At 53.1% G+C, this 19,704-nt stretch overlaps 1 protein-coding gene across 6 annotated transcripts in view; it reads right to left on the bottom strand.

Annotated features, from left to right (window-relative positions):
- The window catches only part of LOC122384354 (potassium voltage-gated channel protein Shab-like), a 78,002-nt gene that overhangs the window by 43,826 nt on the left and 14,472 nt on the right, over positions 1-19,704 (bottom strand). For 2 of the 6 annotated variants that reach the window (XM_043371698.1, XM_043371700.1), the window contains exons 1-3: positions 12,719-13,310; positions 11,227-11,943; positions 7,591-8,425 (exon numbers count right to left, since the gene is read on the bottom strand). In XM_043371698.1, the coding sequence (XP_043227633.1) occupies positions 7,591-8,425; positions 11,227-11,943; positions 12,719-12,766 (1,600 nt within the window). In that variant the 5' untranslated portion in view covers positions 12,767-13,310. Of the gene's footprint in view, positions 1-7,590; positions 8,426-11,226; positions 11,944-12,718; positions 13,311-19,704 lie in introns of those variants that run through there. The other 4 variants (XR_006257019.1, XM_043371702.1, XM_043371703.1 and 1 more) reach the window with 4 other exon arrangements.

Here is a 19,704-nt window from a genome sequence, read left to right as displayed (position 1 = left end):
GGAGCATGTTAATTGTCCGAATGACGTTATTGATGTGTGCGCGAAAGTGAAGGTCCGTCGAGAGTGTCAGTCCGAGATGTTTATGACTTGTCACGGTCGGTATGTCCTGCCCGTCAAATGTAAGTGCTGGAGGACAGCTGTCTCGTCGGTTTGTAAATGTCTGTTGTAGTGTCTTTTTAGCGTTGAAGGTGATGGCCCAGTCAGTCCCATATCGTTTAATCGCGTCCAGGTCGTTCTGCAAGGAGCGTCTGTGATCCTGACTGTCGTGGGGATGGGAAGAATGAAGTGAAGTGTCGTCAGCGTAAAAGAGAGCGTCATTTTTAGTCTTGTTTGATAGATCGTTGAGGTAAATTAAGGCCAGAAGAGGTCCAAGCACCGAGCCCTGGGGGCAGCCGGATAGTATTTTTTGGGATGATGATAGACTGTTTCCAACACGAACAACCTGTTCGCGATCTGTAAGGTAAGAGTTAAGCCAGGCTAGCAGCGAACCGGAAATATTGCACTCGATTTTGCATTTTGAAAGGAGTCCATCATGCCAAATTTTATCAAAATATTTCGAGATGTCAAGATAGATAGCTGTAAAGTTTTGACTTTTGTTCAGAGCAGAGTATAGCTGGTGAGTTAGATACAAGAGCTGAATTTGTGTGCTATGGCCCGGACGATATCCACTTTGTTTTTCTGAAAGTAAGTTGTTTCCATTCAAATGAGAATATATCTTGGAAAAAACGATTTTTTCGAGGATTTTAGAGAGATTGGGAAGAAGACTAATAGGACGATAATTTGTTGGATCTGAGCTAGATCCCTTTTGCTTGAAGATTGGAGTAACACAGGCTTTTTTCCAAAGTGAGGGGAACCTTCCTACTTGAAGTGATTTGTTAAAGAGTTTGGACAGAGGTTCAGCAAGTAAAAGTGCACACATTTTTAATAATTTGTTAGGAATTTTGTCCGGGCCTGTTGCCTTGTTGATGTCTAAGGAATTTAGAATTTTGAGAACTTCAGGCTCGGTGACTTGGACATCTGATAGCGGAGGAATAGGGGGAACAGGAATAGGGATTTCAGGCATTTGCAAGTTGTGTGTGTCTAGTCGAGTCTGGGATGCAAAGTGGTCGTTTAAGATTGTCGCTTTGTCAAAGTCGTCTGAGATTGGTATTCCGTCTTGATTTATAAGCGGTGGCATGCTACGATGAGTCCTTTTTCCGATAATACTGTTAAAAATTTTGTAATATGATCGTGGGTCCTTTTTATGGTCAAGAAGTTTGTCAATTTGGTTTTGGATGTGTCTATTTTTAAGTCTGTGGTTTGTCTCTGTGGTCTTGTTTCGCTGTCGTCTCCATTTTTCCCAGTCATCGTCCGTGTTACGTCTTTTTGCTATGTTGAAAAGCCTATTCCGCTTGCGTATTTCTCGCTTAAGTTCGATGGTAAGCCATGGTTTATCGTGAGATTTTATTGTAATTTTTCGACTTGGGATGGCTGCTTTGGCTGCAGTTAATAGAGCGTCAGTCAAGTTATATGCTGCGTCGTCCAAGTCACAGTCCAAAAGTCTGTCCCAGTCAGTGTCCATCAAAAGTCGTGTCAGTTTGTCTGCGTCCATATGTCTGTAGTCCCATAGTTCAATGGAATATGTTACGCTGGAGGGGCGACTTATGTTAAGACAGGCAAATATTGGTAAATGATCAATTTTTGAGAAAGAAGGAAGTGTACCACTGTCAAGGACCATTTCTGGGTTTGATACTATAAGAAGATCGCGTAAATTGGTAACACTGGTGTCTGCATAACGTGTGGGTTGATTAATGAGCTGCTTGAGGTTGAGTGAATATAGTTCATCCTGAAGGGTAATTTCAAATGGTGTTACGGGGCTATGGTTAAATAAGTCTGGGTTGAGATATGTGTTGCCAGCATTAAAATCTCCCAAAATAACAATATTGTCTGGTGAGTGGACTTGAGCTAGGGTTATGGATTCATTTAAGTTTTCTAAGAAATTAGTATGCTGTGGTGCGGTCATATTCGGAGGAAGGTATACTGTGCACACTATTACACTCAATTTACCTAATTTTATCAGACACCAAATCCATTCATAGTCGTGATGTTCGAGATGAAAGAGTCGTTTAACCGGAATATTACTGCGAACGTACATAGCCACCCCTCCCCCATTTCTATTCCTATGTTTAGTTAATGGGTCATGAAAGTTGTCAAGGGTATAAAGAGAAGGGTGTACTGTGTCGTCAAGCTTTGTCTCAGAAAGTCCCAGTATGTCGATCTCGTGAAGAGAGGAAAAGTAGGATAGCTCGTCAAGTCGGCAGCGAGATGTGATGGAATTTATATTTACGTGTGACACGATGATGTGGTTGCTGTGGCTTCCGCTTGAAGATCTAGAGTGTGTTGACGTGTCTGGTGTAGGCGCCGCCGACCCAACCGAAGCAGCCCGGCACCCGGGACCTGGAGAAAGTGAAATGACGCTCAGCAGATATCGGTGGCGCGGCGACGGGCGATAAACAGAACATTCACATAACAAAACAATCAAACAAGACCAAACAATGCATATAACAGAATAACTCAGATAGACGGTAAAATTAAACGATTTAAACTTACGGAAACTGATAAAAACAAATGGCAAAGCAGAACGTAGTAGAAAGAATAAACATGGATAAATACATCTGAACTCTGAACAACTATTTGGATTCACTGCTGACACTTAAAAGAGTACCTTACGTCACACGAAGAGTTTAACAAACCCAAGCCGACGCCCCGACCCCCCCCCCCATCCCCATCCCCCAGCCACCGCCACGGAAGCCCGGTCGTAATCCCAGATCTAAACAGCCCCCCCCCCCGGTCGCAACCAAACCCCAGCCCTCCCTCCCCTCGGAAGCCCCAAGCACAAGGCAATAGTACCCAAACACTTGATCACCTGTACCGCCCACTACACGCCGATTACCAAACCAGCGTCGACGGAGACGAGCGACGACCATGGCGCAAACAGAGACGAGCGAGGACGGCAGTCGCCCGTCTGAGGACCGACGACCGTGGACGGCAGGCAGGCAGACAGCCGGCCGCCGGCGCCGACAACGAGCAGGGACGGCAGCCAGGCAGCCGGCCGCCGGCACCGACCACGGCGTCGACGGAGACGTAGAGAGCGGGGCTCAGCAGGCGGGCAGCCGGCCGCCGGCACCGACCACGGCGTCGACGGAGACGTAGACAGCGTGGCTCAGCAGGTGGGCAGCCGGCCGCCGGCACCGACCACGGCGTCGACGGAGGTGTAGACAGCGGGGCTCAGCAGGCGGGCAGCCGGCCGTCGGCACCGACCACGGCGTCGACGGAGACGTAGACAGCGGGGCTCAGCAGGTGGGCAGCCGGCCGCCGGCACCGACCACGGCGTCGACGGAGACGTAGACAGTGGAACTAGACGGTGCCGGCGGCCGCCACGGCCGTCGGCACCGACCACGGCGTCGACGGAGACGTAGACAGCGGGGCTCAGCAGGCGGGCAGCCGGCCCTCGGCACCGACCACGGCATCGTCGGAGACGTAGACAGCGGGGCTCAGCAGGTGGGGGCTCAGCAGGCGGACAGCCGGCCGTCGGCACCGACCACGGCATCGTCGGAGACGTAGACAGCGGGGCTCAGCAGGTGGGCAGCCGGCCGTCGGCACCGACCACGGCGCCGACGGAGACGGAGACAGCGGGGCTCAGCAGGTGGGCAGCCGGCCGCCGGCACCGACCACGGCGTCGTCAGAGACGTAGACAGCGGGGCTCAGCAGGTGGGCAGCCGGCCGCCGGCACCGACCACGGCGCCGTCGGAGACGTAGACTGCGGAGCTCAGCAGGCGGGCAGCCGGCCGCCGGCACCGACCACGGCGCCGTCGGAGACGTAGACAGCGGAGCTCAGCAGGCGGGCAGCCGGCCGTCGGCACCGACCACGGCGTCGACGGAGACGGAGACAGCGGGGCTCAGCAGGTGGGCAGCCGGCCGCCGGCAACGACCACGGCGTCGATGGAGACGTAGACAGCGGGGCTCAGCAGGTGGGCAGCCGGCCGTCGGCCCGACCACGGCGTCGACGGAGACGTAGACAGCGGGGCTCAGCAGGCGGGCAGCCGGCCCTCGGCACCGACCACGGCGTCAGCGGAGACGGAGACAGCGGGGCTCATCAGGCGGGCAGCCGGCCGTCGGCACCGACCACGGCGTCGACGGAGGTGTAGACAGCGGGGCTCAGCAGGTGGGCAGCCGGCCGTCGGCACCGACCACGGCGTCGTCGGAGACGTAGACAGCGGGGCTCAGCAGGTGGGCAGCCGGCCGCCGGCACCGACCACGGCGTCGATGGAGACGTAGACAGCGTGGCTCAGCAGGTGGGCAGCCGGCCGCCGGCACCGACCACGGCGTCGTCGGAGACGTAGACAGCGGGGCTCAGCAGGCGGGCAGCCGGCCGTCGGCACCGACCACGGCGTCGACGGAGACGGAGACAGCGGGGCTCAGCAGGTGGGCAGCCGGCCGCCGGCACCGACCACGGCGTCGATGGAGACGTAGACAGCGGGGCTCAGCAGGCGGGCAGCCGGCCCTCGGCACCGAACACGGCGTCAACGGAGACGGAGACAGCGGGGCTCATCAGGCGGGCAGCCGGCCGTCGGCACCGACCACGGCGTCGACGGAGGTGTAGACAGCGGGGCTCAGCAGGTGGGCAGCCGGCCGTCGGCACCGACCACGGCGTCGTCGGAGACGTAGACAGCGGGGCTCAGCAGGTGGGCAGCCGGCCGTCGGCACCGACCACTGCGTCGACGGAGACGGAGACAGCGGGGCTCAGCAGGTGGGCAGCCGGCCGTCGGCACCGACCACGGCGTCGCCGGAGACGTAGACAGCGGGGCTCAGCAGGTGGGCAGCCGGCCGTCGGTACCGACCACTGCGTCGACGGAGACGGAGACAGCGGGGCTCAGCAGGTGGGCAGCCGGCCGTCGGCACCGACCACGGCGTCGTCGGAGACGTAGACAGCGGGGCTCAGCAGGTGGGCAGCCGGCCGCCGGCACCGACGACCATGTCGCAGACAGACGACCGGGGACGACAGACGGACAGCCGCCGCCGCCGGCACCGAACACAATGCCGGCAGAGACGAGCGGGAACGGCAGGCGGGCGGCCGGCCGTCGGCACCGAACACAGTGCCGGCAGAGACGAGCGGGAACGGCAGGCGGGCAGCCGGCCGTCGGCACCGACCACGGCGTCGACGGAGACGGGGACAGCGGGGCTCAGCAGGTGGGCAGCCGGCCGTCGGCACCGACCACGGCGCCGACAACGAGCAGGGACGGCAGGCGGGCAGCCGGCCGTCGGCACCGACCACGGGCAGGCACTCAGCTGGCAGTCAAGCTGGAAGAGCTACCTCGCGATCTCCGACGGCATAACTGCTAATCAAATCGACGGAGATCAGTCTTGCACCTCAGCCTCACCGTCGCCGACTGCTGGGACTGCTTAACCTTCAGTACACAGCCGTCCGACCAAACCGCCCACAGCTTCCCGGCCCGCTTCAGCTGCCGTGCAAGATACATGATCTCTTGGTTCTTACGAGTCAGGTTCTCTTGCACGAATACCTCCTTGGTTGCCCCGTCGGCCAGACCAGAACTCCGCGGCGGTTTAGCCTGCCTCAGCTGCTTCCGACCAAACCATACAGCTTCACGCTTTAAGTACGAGACGTACTTTACGACCAGGGTGCGAGGCGACGGGGCAGGCTGGTTCGGGGCAGCCTCCCTGGGTCTGCCGACGCGGTGGGCCCTGTCGATATCCGCCCGGTCTAACTTGACGTTAGCCATCTTGGCAAGGTCGATAGCGAGTTGCACAGTATTCTCATCTCTCGATTCCGGCACCCCTGTAAAGTTCAAGCAGTTCCGCCGCGAATACTGCTCGAGGTCGGCAAGACGCTCCTCCTGCTGGGAGATCACCAGCTTGCTGGCCGCCACCTCCTCCTTTAGCTCTCGGATCTCCTTCTCTTTCTCTTCAAGGCCGAAGAGCTCCCTCAATGTTGCGCGAATCTCCGCATCGCCAAGCATGGCAAGAAGTCCCGCCTTCAAATCACTGAGTTCCGGCATTTTTGCTTCAATCACCCGCCGCCGCGCCACACACTAGTCCGCAATAGATCCCCTCACCGCCGCGCTGGACGGCTGAGCACTGGCCGCTGACCGCACAAACACCGGGTCGGGGTCACGGGGTCGCCGGGCGGGCGGAGCGGGGCCGCACACGTCCTGACCCTTGGCCGGTCAGTGGAACACTCGTTGTTGTTCTGCCTTACATACAAGGGGTCACAGAAAGGATAACTAGGTCGTTGAAACCCTACGCAAGGGTAACTTCAAAACCAGGACAGAGCCTGCGGAACATGCTGGTTAGACCAAAGGACAAGCGGGAAAAAATTCAAAATACTGGGGTAGTCTACCAATATGAGTGTGAATGTAACAAGGTTTATATTGGGGAGACGTGTAGAAGTATAAGGGCTAGGGAAGCTGAACACAAGAGAGCGATACGGAACATGGACGACAACCACTCTGGCATTTCAAAGCACGTCATTGAAACCGGTCACTCCATCCTATGGGAAAATGTCAAAATTCTGGCGTATGAAACAGACTGGAGGAAACGTAAGATTAAAGAAGGGATATTCATAGAAAGAGCGAAGGGTAGAGTTTTAAATACAAAACCCGGTGTACCGATGGCAAATGTGTACCGTGTGCTGAAGTAGTGAAAAAGTGCAGGGTGTCTCTATGCTGGGACCTGCGGAATTGTAATATGTATACTTGTATGCATGTTGTTTCGCCGTTTTGACGATTTGCTTATGATGTTGAAGCGCAGGTGATAGGCATGTGTCTTTTTTATCGTTGCTGACGTCTGTGATATTACCTGATATTTTTACTCTTCATCCAAGAAGCGAAGACTTAATTTAAGCATGTGATCACATAATTTTAGAAATTTGAATGTGCGCCACTTATACGTATTCAAACGATGTTTAATATCACGAAACGAACGACTAGGATGATTTGTTAATTTTGATTTGATTCTATGTGTGTCTAACTGTCTAGGCTGAGGAAGAAAGCCGCAGTGCTTTCGAAAGCTACCATAAATAAAAAGTACCTGGTGTTTCGAATATTCGTCCTAAACATAAAACCTTTTTATAAAAATATTATTTCCTATAAATATTTCAATAAAGGAAAAACTATATTATATACAAAATATTGCTTGCCCCAAAAGCTTATTACGCGTTGACCAATCATATTGTGCAGTACAAACCCATTTACTGTAAGCAGCATGGTGATTGGCTGACGATGACGTTTCTGCATTCCTCAGCAGGCACTTATTCCTCTGCAAGTCACCCTTTTCGGAACGAGAAATGAAATATCTTCGTCTAGGGGGTTCGTTGGGCCGTAAAAGATTCTGATTCCATGTTAAAAGTGAATTAATGCATTTAATCTAAAAACTTGATGGCACCCAATCCTCGCACAAGCTTACAGTCCTGTCATAGGCGGCAGACTGTGCCCCGTATTTAGCTCCGTACCTATAGAGAATGTTCTCTCTGATTCAGGACTATGGTAGGCGCTGGGACCCGCCATGATTCGTCAGTTATTCAGTAGCACTCACCTGTATCTACAATGACATCGATGATGTCCATCGACTTGGCGAAGGCGTCCCTCAGGTTGACGTCGTGGAAGCTGACGATGCTGCCCTCCCGCTTAGCGCGTTCGAGCGCCTCGCGTCGCTTCATGGCCTTCTCGCGACGCATCTGGTTCTTGTAGAACTCGGCGAAGTTGTTGACGATGATGGGGATGGGCAGGGCAATGACCAGCACGCCGCAGATGGCACATACGGCGCCGATCATCTTGCCGAGAGGGGTGACGGGGTGCATATCACCGTACCCCACGGTGGTCATCGTGATGATGGCCCACCAGAATGTCTCTGGTATGCTCGTATAGAGCGTCTTATCCGCCTCCTTCTCGGCAAAGTAGCACAGGCTCGAGAATATGAGGACAGTGATAGCTAGAAACATGAGCAGGAGACCGAGCTCCTTATACGAGTTGCGCAGGGTGAAGCCCAAGCTCTGCAAGCCCGTCGAGTGGCGAGCTAGCTTAAGGATTCGCAGTATCCTCATAATGCGAAAAATTTGTACGACTCGCCTCACGTCATCAAACTGCGAGTCCTTCTTGTTCGAGTTCGAGACGAGGAAGAGAGACACATAGAACGGCATAATGGCCAACAAGTCTATGATGTTCATGGCACCTTTGAAAAACTGCCATTTGTTTGGAGAGGCAGCGAAGCGCAATAGATACTCCAGAGTGAACCAGGTAATACACACGATCTCCACTTGACTGAGGTACCGGTTATCGTTGCCCCCTTCTTCTTGGAGCGTTGGTATGGTATTCAACACGAGCGCGGTGGTTGAGAGAACGATGAAAAGTATGGATATAATGGCCAGTATCTGGAAAAGACCAGGTGTCTCGGTCACCGCTGCGGCGACGGACAATGAAAGTTGGGACGGAGAGAATACACAACTGAGAACAACGATAACTTAAGTCAAAGTGAAGGCAGAGAAGAAGAGTGAGAGAAAGACAGAGCAGGGATAGATCGCGCCGGAAGGAAGTTGCCTGTCGGGGCGCGCGGGTCCCCCCGTGCCCGTGGCCAGAGCAACAACCATCGGCACACACCGATACAACCAAACAGAACGTGAGACAACATAGGCGGCGAGAGCAGCCACATTGCCAGCTCGGCTACATGACAGCAAACAGCGAACAGCGAAGGCGTGCGCGCGGCGGGGCGGCGGCGGCGGCGGGCGGATCGGGGCGGGGGCGGGGGCGGGGGCGGCCCGTCTCGGCCAGTGAGCGTCGCCCGCCGGCGCCGCGCCGTCGTGGTCGCCATGGCGGCGGCGGCGGCGGCGCGGCGCCGGCGGTAGCGGCGCGCTGGTGCGTTGCATCTGCCCATCCTCAACATCGTCACCCACGCCGAGCATGCTGCCACCTCCTGCGCTAGCGACAGACGCTAAAGAACGTTAGTACATTCAGGCAACGAGCGAGCGGCCGGGTGTCCGAGCTCTGTGGCTCGCCTCTCGGTCAGGCCGACGGCGGCGCTCGGTCCCACTCATTCTCACACGCAGACACACATACAGTGGTGTACACTGGCAGTTGGATGCACGTCAGTTTGTCGGAGGACGGTATGACGTCCTGCATCATTGATTTATCAGGCGGTGAACGGCGCGCTTATTCGTAACTTATTAACGTGCATGGTGCCGGGTGCAGTGACATGAGATGGTTGCGCTCGTTTGGCGATGTGGGCGTGAATGTAAGCTCGCTGATGTCATGTTCGAGTTTTTACCACTATGTGCCTTCTGTTCATGCTTGCTCGTCCCTGTTTTGAGTGTCGGTGCCCTCTCTCCCAGAAGAAGATAGAGTCTTAAGGCTCCTTCAGTTGGGTGCCCGCCGTCCCTGTATAGTATATGTCAGTACCAGTGACCCCCTCTCCCAGCAGCCGAGGGGGGGGGGGCGCGGCTCGTCGTCGGTCGGACGCGCCGCCCACCCGTCCGGCCGGTCAAATTGATTTGTCGGCCGCGTGGTGCCGTCATTAGGGAGCGATCTGATTGGCTCACCGCTCGATTGACGGATCACTGGCGCCGTAACTGAACCCCTAGCGGACCAGCGGGCGCACCCCTGGCCGGGTCAACCCTGATGCGGCGTCTCCAACCCTGGGTGGAGCTACATTGTACCCCGAAGGTCAGTACTCCAGTGTGAGACTGTGACCCGTTGATCAGGGAATGTACCTGACGTTTCCAGAGCTGTACAGTGTACGTACCGTGAGGAGAGGACGAGCAGACAGCCATTCTGGGGTCACGGGGTCACCCAGAGGTCATCAGGAGCGTTCAGTGTCAGTGTGGGTGGGTTCAGAGGGCTGACATGAGGACACGACCGAGGGTCGCCGCTGGTTAGAGCTAATGCGGATGGCTATAGCTAGCAGGCTCGCAGGGAAGGAGGTTAGCGTTTAGTGTTGGAATTGGTAACGGATGCACATACCATTAAGTGTTGGTTAGTATTTAGTAGCTATTTTGTAAATCTTTGCTAGTTGCAAGGCTGCATCAAGGCTGCATATTTACATACAAATTTAGCGGATGACCTCCTGACGACTTATAAATAGTAACCGTCTCGATTCAGCCCTGTATTGTTTTTATACGGCGATTTATGGGCCATTAACAGCGCCCTTGGTGACGGCTGGGCCTGTATTGCAGGTGTGCACGCCACCTGGTGAGCCATTAAAACCAGCACGGACGATGAATACCGAGCAATGAGCTGCAATCTATTAGACTCTAATTCGCCTATGAATGGTAGCACGAATGCATTTAGCAGAGCAATAAAACAAACTAAATAAAATGGCACAATATCATAATGCTATTTTGTGCTATACAGCATAAGTTCTTATGCCTACATCTTTATTCCTTGGAACTTTTTACTGATAAAAATTATGAATGCTATTTCAGAAATCGTAAGACAGCATCTGAAAAATATTTGCATTTGCTTTGAAACAGAAAAGCAACGAATTTTTAACACATCGGATAGGTATCAATGTATTAAGAACTCGCCGAGAAAATGCCTTGAACGATGCTGGTAAAGCTATGAATTTGATTTATTCCAAAAATATTCGTCTATCCTACATTACAGCTGTACATTACATTTTACATCTGAACTATCATCTGAATGCATCAGAAAGCTGAAGGCTCGCCTAAAAAATAAGTATTAACTTTGTAACAATTTTTCAAGGATACATGTAGGCCGTAGGGCGAATATTTCCTCACCCAATGCATACAATTTACGAAATTATGGCAACTAAACGCTTTAGGAGAAAGACTAATTGATGTTTGCCGAATGTTTGTTCAGCTGGTTTGCTTACAGTGTGTTTGTTGTCCGGTCCAAATTGTGAAAATGTGCGACATAGTTTTTGTGACAGCGAACATTGTGCTTGGGTGCGATTCATTCAGGTGCACAACATCCTAACAATCATCTTAGATGTCTAACATCAACCATTGAATCATTCACGTGTGGGCGGTCACATGTCATTTATATCATGTCCCACGCAAAGCATAGACGGAACGGTGAAGCATAGCCTTTAGCGAAGCCCTCGCCCCACCCTGTACACTGAAAAGCCCAACAGCTCAGCGCAAGCCGGCTCGCTCAGCCCACGTTGTCCCACAGAAGCCCGAGCTGAAGCCCGCCAAGCCCCAAGCCCCCAGTGACTTACCCGCGCGCCCAGCGACGTGGTGGGCTTCTCCATGAGGTCCCAGAGGAACTTTTGGTACTGGGCGCACCGGCCCGTGCCAAAGTCCTCCTCCTCTCGCGTCTTCAGCGAGTCGGCCTCCTTGCGCATTTCGTCATGCACGTGCTCGCGCCGCTGGTGGTACTTGTGCTGGCAGCAGGATTCCAGGTACAGCTCGTCGATGCCCCAGTAATCGAGGTCCTCGCTAAACGCCATCACACACATCTCCTCCACAAGGTGAAGCTTGCCAGTGCGGTAAAAGTTCAGAATGCTACTGAATGAACGCGGGTGCCGGTCGAAAAAGTACTCGTTATCGACCAAAGAGTATTCGTCACAGATCTCCATGATCGATTCGTGCGTGTTTCGGTCCTTGAGGCGGCCGAGGCGCGTGTGGGGCAGCCGTTCCAGGGTCGACCACAGCACCTCATGGCGCATGCCGCCCACGTTGATGATGACGCGCGTGTTGAGCGCCTTGCTGCGCATGATGGTGTACGGCTCCGGCGGCAGCGAGGTCATGGATCGCGACTGGTGACGGAGTGCCGCCGAGCCGGCCGTCGTCGCCGCCGCCGCCGCCGCCGCCGCCGCCTCGCCGGCTTCGCTGGGCGCCCGCTCGCGCGCGCCCCGCGTCTGGCTGCCATCGCCGCCGGCCGCGCCCGAGTCGCCGGGATTCTTGCTCATCTCCGTGGCCGCGTCGGCGCCTTTCTGTGGATCAGAGATGGGCCGTTAGCGCCGTGAATGGGGGAACAGTGGGCGGTGGTCTGCTTCATATTCCCCTCTGAGCCAACAGAGAGGTGCTCGGAATCGGCCGGTCAGTCCGATCAATGGCCGATACCGCGCGATCGGCGAGGATACCGAGTTAGTATTCAGGCTAGGTACGAAACCAAGGAAAAGCGCCTTAGACTAAACCACCTCTGGAACCAGCTGTGTGATGTTAATCCCGAAGACTGGCTGATAAAATCAACTGAATAATGAGGCTTTTAGTTGGTGTGCAAACAAATGTTCTTCCCTTATAACAGCGTCATCGTTCCTACCAATTCATGCCTAATTAGACATTACAGTGCTTCGAACGTTTCTCATTTTTGCCTATCAAAGAAATGATGTAAGCTCTGTTTTCTTTAGTCGGAGCAAATATATCCGTTAGGTATTATAGTTTTCAGTGATGTAATCGAAATTGATCAAAGGATATCGAATCGAAGCTGTAAGCAGCACTCGTGCGTACATCAACAACACACATTATGCGCATTTTAGTATGCAGGATGAGAGGAAATTTGCATTGAATGCTACTGAAATGTGACATGAAGTATCTATATTTACCCATATCTGTATCGAACAACATTTTTTAACATAAACAGAAAAATAGAAACGCATAAGGTTGCGTGAATTTTAGCGTGCCAAATATTAAGTTATAATATTGCGAAGGCAATTTGTTTCTGTTAAGGATCCGGCCCGTGTCCCGTCTCCCATGGCGCGCACGTACTCTGAAGAGTCGTCGAGCGGCGCTAGCCGCGCTGCGCACTGGCTCCATGACGCTTCTCGAGGTGGCACGTCGGCGCCTGGCACGTGCCACGGGGCGCGTGGGAGCGTTACTGACGGCGGCGGCCGGCTGGCCCGTGCCAACGTCCCACTCGGCGGCGCCCTCCCACTCCACGGTGACGACTCTGGACAGCGGCCGACCTCAGCGGTGTCCGACCTCCCGCGCGCCCGGCCTGTGTCACACTGCCGTCCGCGCCGCGGCGCGCGGCCTCCGCACCGCCAGAGCCCGGTCCAGGCGCCTCTCTCGGCCACTCACAGGTCCCGCCGCAGCCTCCGCGCTCTCCGACCCGCGCAGACGGTCCACTAAGCGGTCTCCATAGCCGGGCGGGGCGCCGGGGGCGTCGGCACGCTAATCACAACACCACGCCACGCCGCCTCTCCATTACCCGGAAACGGCCTTTGCGCGGAACGCGCCGATGCGAAACGGCGTGCGCCGTGCGGCGCAGCCTCCAGCGCCGGCGTGACGTGCGCTGCACGTGCGAGCGGCAGACGTGCTCCGACGAGCGCCAGACGACGTGCGCCAGAAACACCTCGCCAAAACGTGAATGAGCTGCCGGTCGGCGTGACGCCGACGCACTCGCCGCGCGCACTGTACCGAGCGGTGACCGACGAGCGGCGGTGCCGGCGGGCCGCCGCGCTACCACGGAAACGACTGACAACAGAGCTCGCGCCGCCGAGCCACACGTGCCGCCGGACGTCACGGAAACAGCCGTCAACAGTGCACGTGCACACCTCGGCGGTGCACGGACGGCGCGCACGACCCGTGGCATCGACGGCGGCCAGCAAGGACGGCCGGCCGGCGATCGATGCCAAAGTTACATCGGAGCGGTGTGCTCACCGCGGCCGGTCCGTATTGAGCCGGAGCTGCAGGCCGTCTTTCCGGCCGGTTAGTGGGTAATTATGGGCCTGCAGTGGTGTACTGAATGAACGGACCGAGGACGAGTCGGTGTATCGCCAGAGTGGATGAATCGACTGCGTAGTGTGTCGATGACCGAAACGAACCGGCGCACTACGGCTGGCTGATATAAATTTGATTCATATAAAAAAATAAACATAAAGGGGCAGTGCTACGAAGCATGACGATTGTGAATGGGTTCGTATGACTTAATTACTCTTCCGTATATGCTATTTTTGTATATGATAAACAAACATGGTAACAAATTTATGTTTAATTACCATAGTGCCGGATAGATTTAAACACCAATGTCCATATCCTTACCAGTGAAGGGATAGAAACGGCCAAAACGCAGAATGCCAAATAAATCGCAAATATGTTGTAATAGCTCGGCAGGGAAACTTAGATCATTACAAATGCAGTCATTACGTAAGACGACATCCATCAATCTAGACCTGATTTATCAACATATCTGCTTAGGTGCTGCATGGAATTCCATGGATTAAATAAATACGTGCGGATGTTTGCAAAGTAGCGCCTAGATTATATAGTTTATCAATAAACCAATTAGCTTAAAATGCTTAACGCATTAAAAGGCATGAAGCACATGCTGACAGCACGTATCCGACACCTTAGGTACTCAGTTGGGGAAATATGAAGTCTGAACAATTATGCAAATGCTCCTCAATTCTCGAGTTTATTTCACAACACGGAAGATATGCGGATGGTACCGGTCGTTCTATAGGGTAGTGTGGGGTAATTTGAACATATTTTTACGTCTTCTCCGTTGTACCAAATTCCAGTTCAACCCTGGATGAAGAAAAATTGTTTCAGTAGCGCAAGTGTCACTTGCTTTCACCATGCAAGTCTCATTTTTGGACGAGCCGAGCATACCTTGAATAGCATAGCCTCACTTCTCTACCAAGTCACGGTGTGTTCAAATTGCCCCACCGTGGGGTAATTTGAACATAATGCCTTTACCTGTCATAAAAACGATAGTCTCGCCAGCACCGATGTTGTTTGACCCATAAACAAATAGGCAGAACAATTATAAACATACCTTCACTTGAAAAATCAACACAACAGCAAAAATAACAGTTGCAGAGTAGCAATATCTGCACGCTGCACACCGGTCAGTTGACAGAATTCGCCCCTCTTCAATTAACAGAACGTCTATCATTTTTGTTCGATAAAAACTCTCCCAACCGTACTACATCTGTTAAAGTGGTGCCAATCGAAACCTGGACATTTGGAGTTCTGATTTTGTCCAATGTCCAATTCGGAATTGGTTGGACAAAGGTAGCAGACTGGACAACATTGGACGATGGCTTGCTACACTTCAGCGCTTTTTATAAAGTAATCGTGCATAGCATTGATTGGCGAATGGAAAGCTTGTTAAGCTCTCAATATAATGAACACTTTTCGGCTGGTAAAATTACATGAGGAGATCCGTGTAAGACGCCCAGGGTCGGTAAGAGGCCCCATCGCTTTTTTTACCAAACCAATAATGTTATTTATTTTTTAATGTTCTTGTAAAGCAGAAGCCCTCTTGAAACAACAACTCACGAAACCTGAGGTATCAGGTGCGTCGCAGCGACTTTTGGTAAGCCTGTTTCTGTTTTTGCCCCTTTACTTGCTAGATATATGCATCTTTATCACCCTTATATATCTGAAAAAACAATGACTATCAAATGCAATCTTATCTCATCGAAATTGTCACATGTTAGCTTCAGAATAGACCATGTTCTGGTGCGCTGCAAATGTGTCATAAACCATAAATATTGTGACGTTAAAACACTGCATTTTTTTAAGAGGCCCTCCCTTCGAGGATTATAAAACGCCCCCCCGATAAAAAACGCCCCCGATGCTAAAACGCCTGCACCTGCGGCAGGCGTGGCATTCTTTTTTCAAGGAGTTTGTTTTTGTTTCTTTTTTTTCTGTTTCTTTTTCTAGAGGTAATAGGTACAATTTTCGTTGGTCATCAGCGTTTGGTTGTGCTAGTTTTCGCATTGTTCGAGCGCTTTGGAAGTGTTATTGGTTTCGATAACACCGTATTTGCTTAGCTTTTCGAAATAAAAGGCCTTGCAGCTGTGTTCGCAAAACGTCTTTTACAAGTCGACTTGCCTTGTTAAACGCCCGAGGGGGGGGGGGGGCGTCTTACCATACCCATAGTGTAAGAGGCCCTTTTGCAACTTTTTCCAAAATGTTAAAGTTTACGGTTTGTGTACCCCCTAGATTCATTTTGAATGCAAATATGTATGGGAAAATGATGCATGCTCACAGCGCATGCACACGTTAGCTCTTAAATATTATCAGTTGTCTAAAAATAGCAACTGAGCTTAAGGGGGGCCTCCTGCACCACTCTCCCCTAAGCAATATAAATGACGGTTTTGAGTGTTGATAGCTGCATAATTTTCGGACATATTTGGACAAATAGTTGACTTTAACATTTTTGGACGGAAAATCAACAAAAATGCCGGACAGTAGACGGATATTAGACGTAACTTTTCTAAAACTGGCATCACTTATACGCTACTGCCTTGGGTCGAAAATATTGGCAAAAACAAAACTGGGGGCGTTGTTTTTTTTTTGGAGCTGTCCCTGTCTTCATTCAAATTCTCACACTATGTTCAAATTACCCCACGCTAAAAGTTATTTTGCCATTATAAAAAACAGGGTTCAAAAGCAAATTTCTTGGATTGAAGGCACTGATTAGGTCATTATACAACAAAAGCCGTTGCGTATTAGGCGCTAGCAATGCAAGATTTTGCGCTGCAATGAAGTTGCAATGACGTGTTGTTAGGCGTTTTCCTTGCGAAATTGATTTTTTACACTGTGCGTCAACATCTTCATTCCCTGAAACTTTAAACCCCGTTCATATGATAGCCCTTTTAGTTACGATAATTTCTCCCATTGGTCTTATTGTCATGCCACTTATGGATTTTCCGTAATTTTCTGTTATTCACACTATGTTCAAATTGCCCCATATGTTCAAATTACCCCACCCTACCCTACCCCAGCCTGGCAACTGCAGACGGCAGCGAGCGGTGGCCGGTCGCCAGCTGGCCCCAGGCAGCGGCCCGGCCGTACATGAAAACACTAATTCTGGGTCACCGGAGCGGTAAGTGTCGTGCTGCATTGTCGACCCGTGCCCAGTGGTCGCCCCGCCGCGCCGGAGGAGCGACTGGATCAAACCGGCTTCAACCGACGGAGGACGACGGACGTCAGGACAAGGGAACGGTGTGGATCTTTACGATGAAACATGCGAAATGAGTCATTTTTTCCGAGGCGTGAAACTTATCCCTGGAGTGCCTCCGATATCACTGTCTGGTGTCACTGTCGCCCATTACGTTGCTGCCTTCGAGCTCCTCCCTTTATGTCCTCCCTGCTATCACCGTCTGGTATGCCTTTCTGCATAATGTCCCGGCTTCCCTTGTGTCACAGTCCTGTGCCTCCCATATGACACTCTCTGAATGTCCTGATGTCCTTGGTGTCACTGTCCTGTGTCACCGTCCGGTGGCACCAGCCCGTGTCACCCTCTTACCATCGCTCCCTTATGACACTGTGGTGTTCTGGTGACCCCGTCCCAGTAACCGGAGCCAGCGCGTGTTGACACCACACCGAGCCACAGCGGGAGGTCACGCGAGTAACCGGAGATAGTCGCCGAGGAGGCACGTGCCGCTCCACCAGAGGCGGAAGGCGCTGTCCGGTCACGGCTGGATGACACCCACTATAAGGACGCGCCAGGCTCTCCGTTCTGGGACGAAGTATGTGAGATGACGTGCTCTGTCGGAAGCCATTGTATGGATATGATACATGCCACGCCGCCGGCTGTGATGAGGGCAGATGGAAGACCGGCACGGAAACATGGGTGGGTTTTATGTATGGTGATGAGGAGAGGAACACACTACACATGATCATGATGTTTATGATTGATACAGACTATTTATATTTTTTTAATAATATTGGAAAGATTGAACAAATTCCAGGGACAAACTCAACTCCGAATAAAAATAAATGCAAAAAAGCGTTTACTGTACCTAAATGTTGGGTTAATCCTTATCAAACGTTCTACCTAAAATGCAAATATTAAAATGGTTATATGAATTTTCACGGTGGCAATTTCGGAAATTAGAGGACCACCGAAATTTAATAGCAAGCGCCCAAATTCGCTCCCCCATGTCTACCGGGATAAACGGCATGTCCGTTTGAACGCACAAGCTAAATTACCAGTATGGTGCCACAACTTTTAAAAGTTCATAGGTCCATGTCTGTTGTCTATATGAATTGCGGTAGTCACGTGACAGGCGTCGAATAACGTCCAATGATGTTGTCAGTCACCAACACTAGGAAACGGTGACAGCGTGCGCCATGTCAGCACAAAGTATGATTGACATCCTGTAAACAGCTCTGTCGCCCTGCGGCACGACACCTCTGTCACGCCGCAGTTTCAACCATCCCCTCCCAACCAGACAACCCCAGAAGAGACCTCACTCTTCCCCGGGGACCGCCCACAACAGTCACCCTCCTCTCGCTCTAAACAGTGCGTCCGCTCGCTCAGTTCTGGTCCTCTTCAACCAGTACTGCCGCGTGACCGCCATCCGACCGGCCGTGGCCCCCTCTCACTGGCACATAGCCAGCTGCATATTTGATGCGTCGCCGGGCGTCGGGCGAGGACGGCCGATTGGCCGTCTCTGGTCAGCCGAGAGAGCGTCACCCCCTCCCCCCTCGCCGAGACACCGCCCTCCGCCGTCCACCGCCGCGTCGCCCCCGTCGCAGACTCGTGTGAACGAGTTGTTGATATTGGCACATCACGCCGGCACACGAACCTTCGCATCGCATCGGCCGCCAGCTGCATAGGAAATGTTCCAGTATGTATCGCGGAAGAATCTACGTAGTGGCTCTTCCCGCCTCGTCGGTGGGGGGGGGGGGGGAGAGCGCAGCATCGCCGACGGCGCGGCGGGAGGGGGAGAGGGAGGGTGAGAGATGGTCCGGAGACGATGTAATCGATGATGGGAGTGAGCCGCGCGGCCCAGACAACGGCTGCGAAAGATATGGTGTGGAGGCGAGCGAGAGAGGGCAACAGGTCAGATTGAGATGCAGAGCCAGCGGCCGGAAACGGCTTACTAGGCAGCGATAGCGTCTTCACGGCTCATCTGATACCAGTGATACATGTGCCCGGATCTTTTCCTTAGCGTAGGAAAAGGGGCATTCATGCATATCAAGTAACAGTAATGTAGAAATGTAACTTACATTAGAAGCATTTGATTAGGGTTATGTGAAAAAAGCAATAATTTATCGTCAAATAGATAAGGCTTACCGCAAGCGTCTAGCAGCTATTCCAAATGCCTTCTTAATATCTGGCACGACTACAGACCGCAACAGCGCAACCACAACAATCACCACAGACACAGCAGCCACCGCCATCATGATGACACCAACCTTCCACCGTCCTTCCACCGCCCACCGCCCGCCATGGCACCGCCCACCCACCGCCCACCACCCCGCTCCTCCGGCCGTACCGGGCGGTGCCCGTCGCTCGCGACCGTGACGCCGGTGCGTGACGCGCGACCTCCGTTCGGCAGACATGGTCTCGCTGCCGGTCGACCCCGGAGGCGGTGGCGTGCGCGGCACGGCACGCGTGCACGCCCACCGTCGACCGACCGGCGCCAGATTTGGCCCACTGTGCAGAGGCGGCCGTGGGCGAACAAACCCTGTGTCCGCTCTCGTGGAACGAACGATTGCGGCCAATCCCTCGACGGACATTGGCAGCGTGGCGACATTCTTGGTGACTTTGTTTGCAGTTATTTTGCCAAGCTGCACTTCTACACTAGCTGGGGAGCAAGTAATAACTACTTCATGAGTGCCATGTCTTCTGCATCAACATCTGGCATAGCAATACAATGGCTCTTTTTATCCCCAGCTCTCCTCCTTTTTCATTCTCTATCACATTGCGCCCCCTCCACCCATCCCCCACCATTCCGTCGGCCGCGGCGCTCGCCTGCGGCCATCCCAGCGCTCTATGAGTCCCTGTC

The sequence above is a fragment of the Amphibalanus amphitrite genome, unplaced genomic scaffold (assembly GCF_019059575.1).
Source record: "Amphibalanus amphitrite isolate SeventyFive unplaced genomic scaffold, NRLGWU_Aamphi_draft 000187F_arrow, whole genome shotgun sequence".
Classification (NCBI taxonomy): Eukaryota; Metazoa; Arthropoda; class Thecostraca; order Balanomorpha; family Balanidae; genus Amphibalanus; species Amphibalanus amphitrite.
Note: the sequence above shows the minus strand (reverse complement) of the source record. Positions and strands in the feature narration are given on the sequence as shown.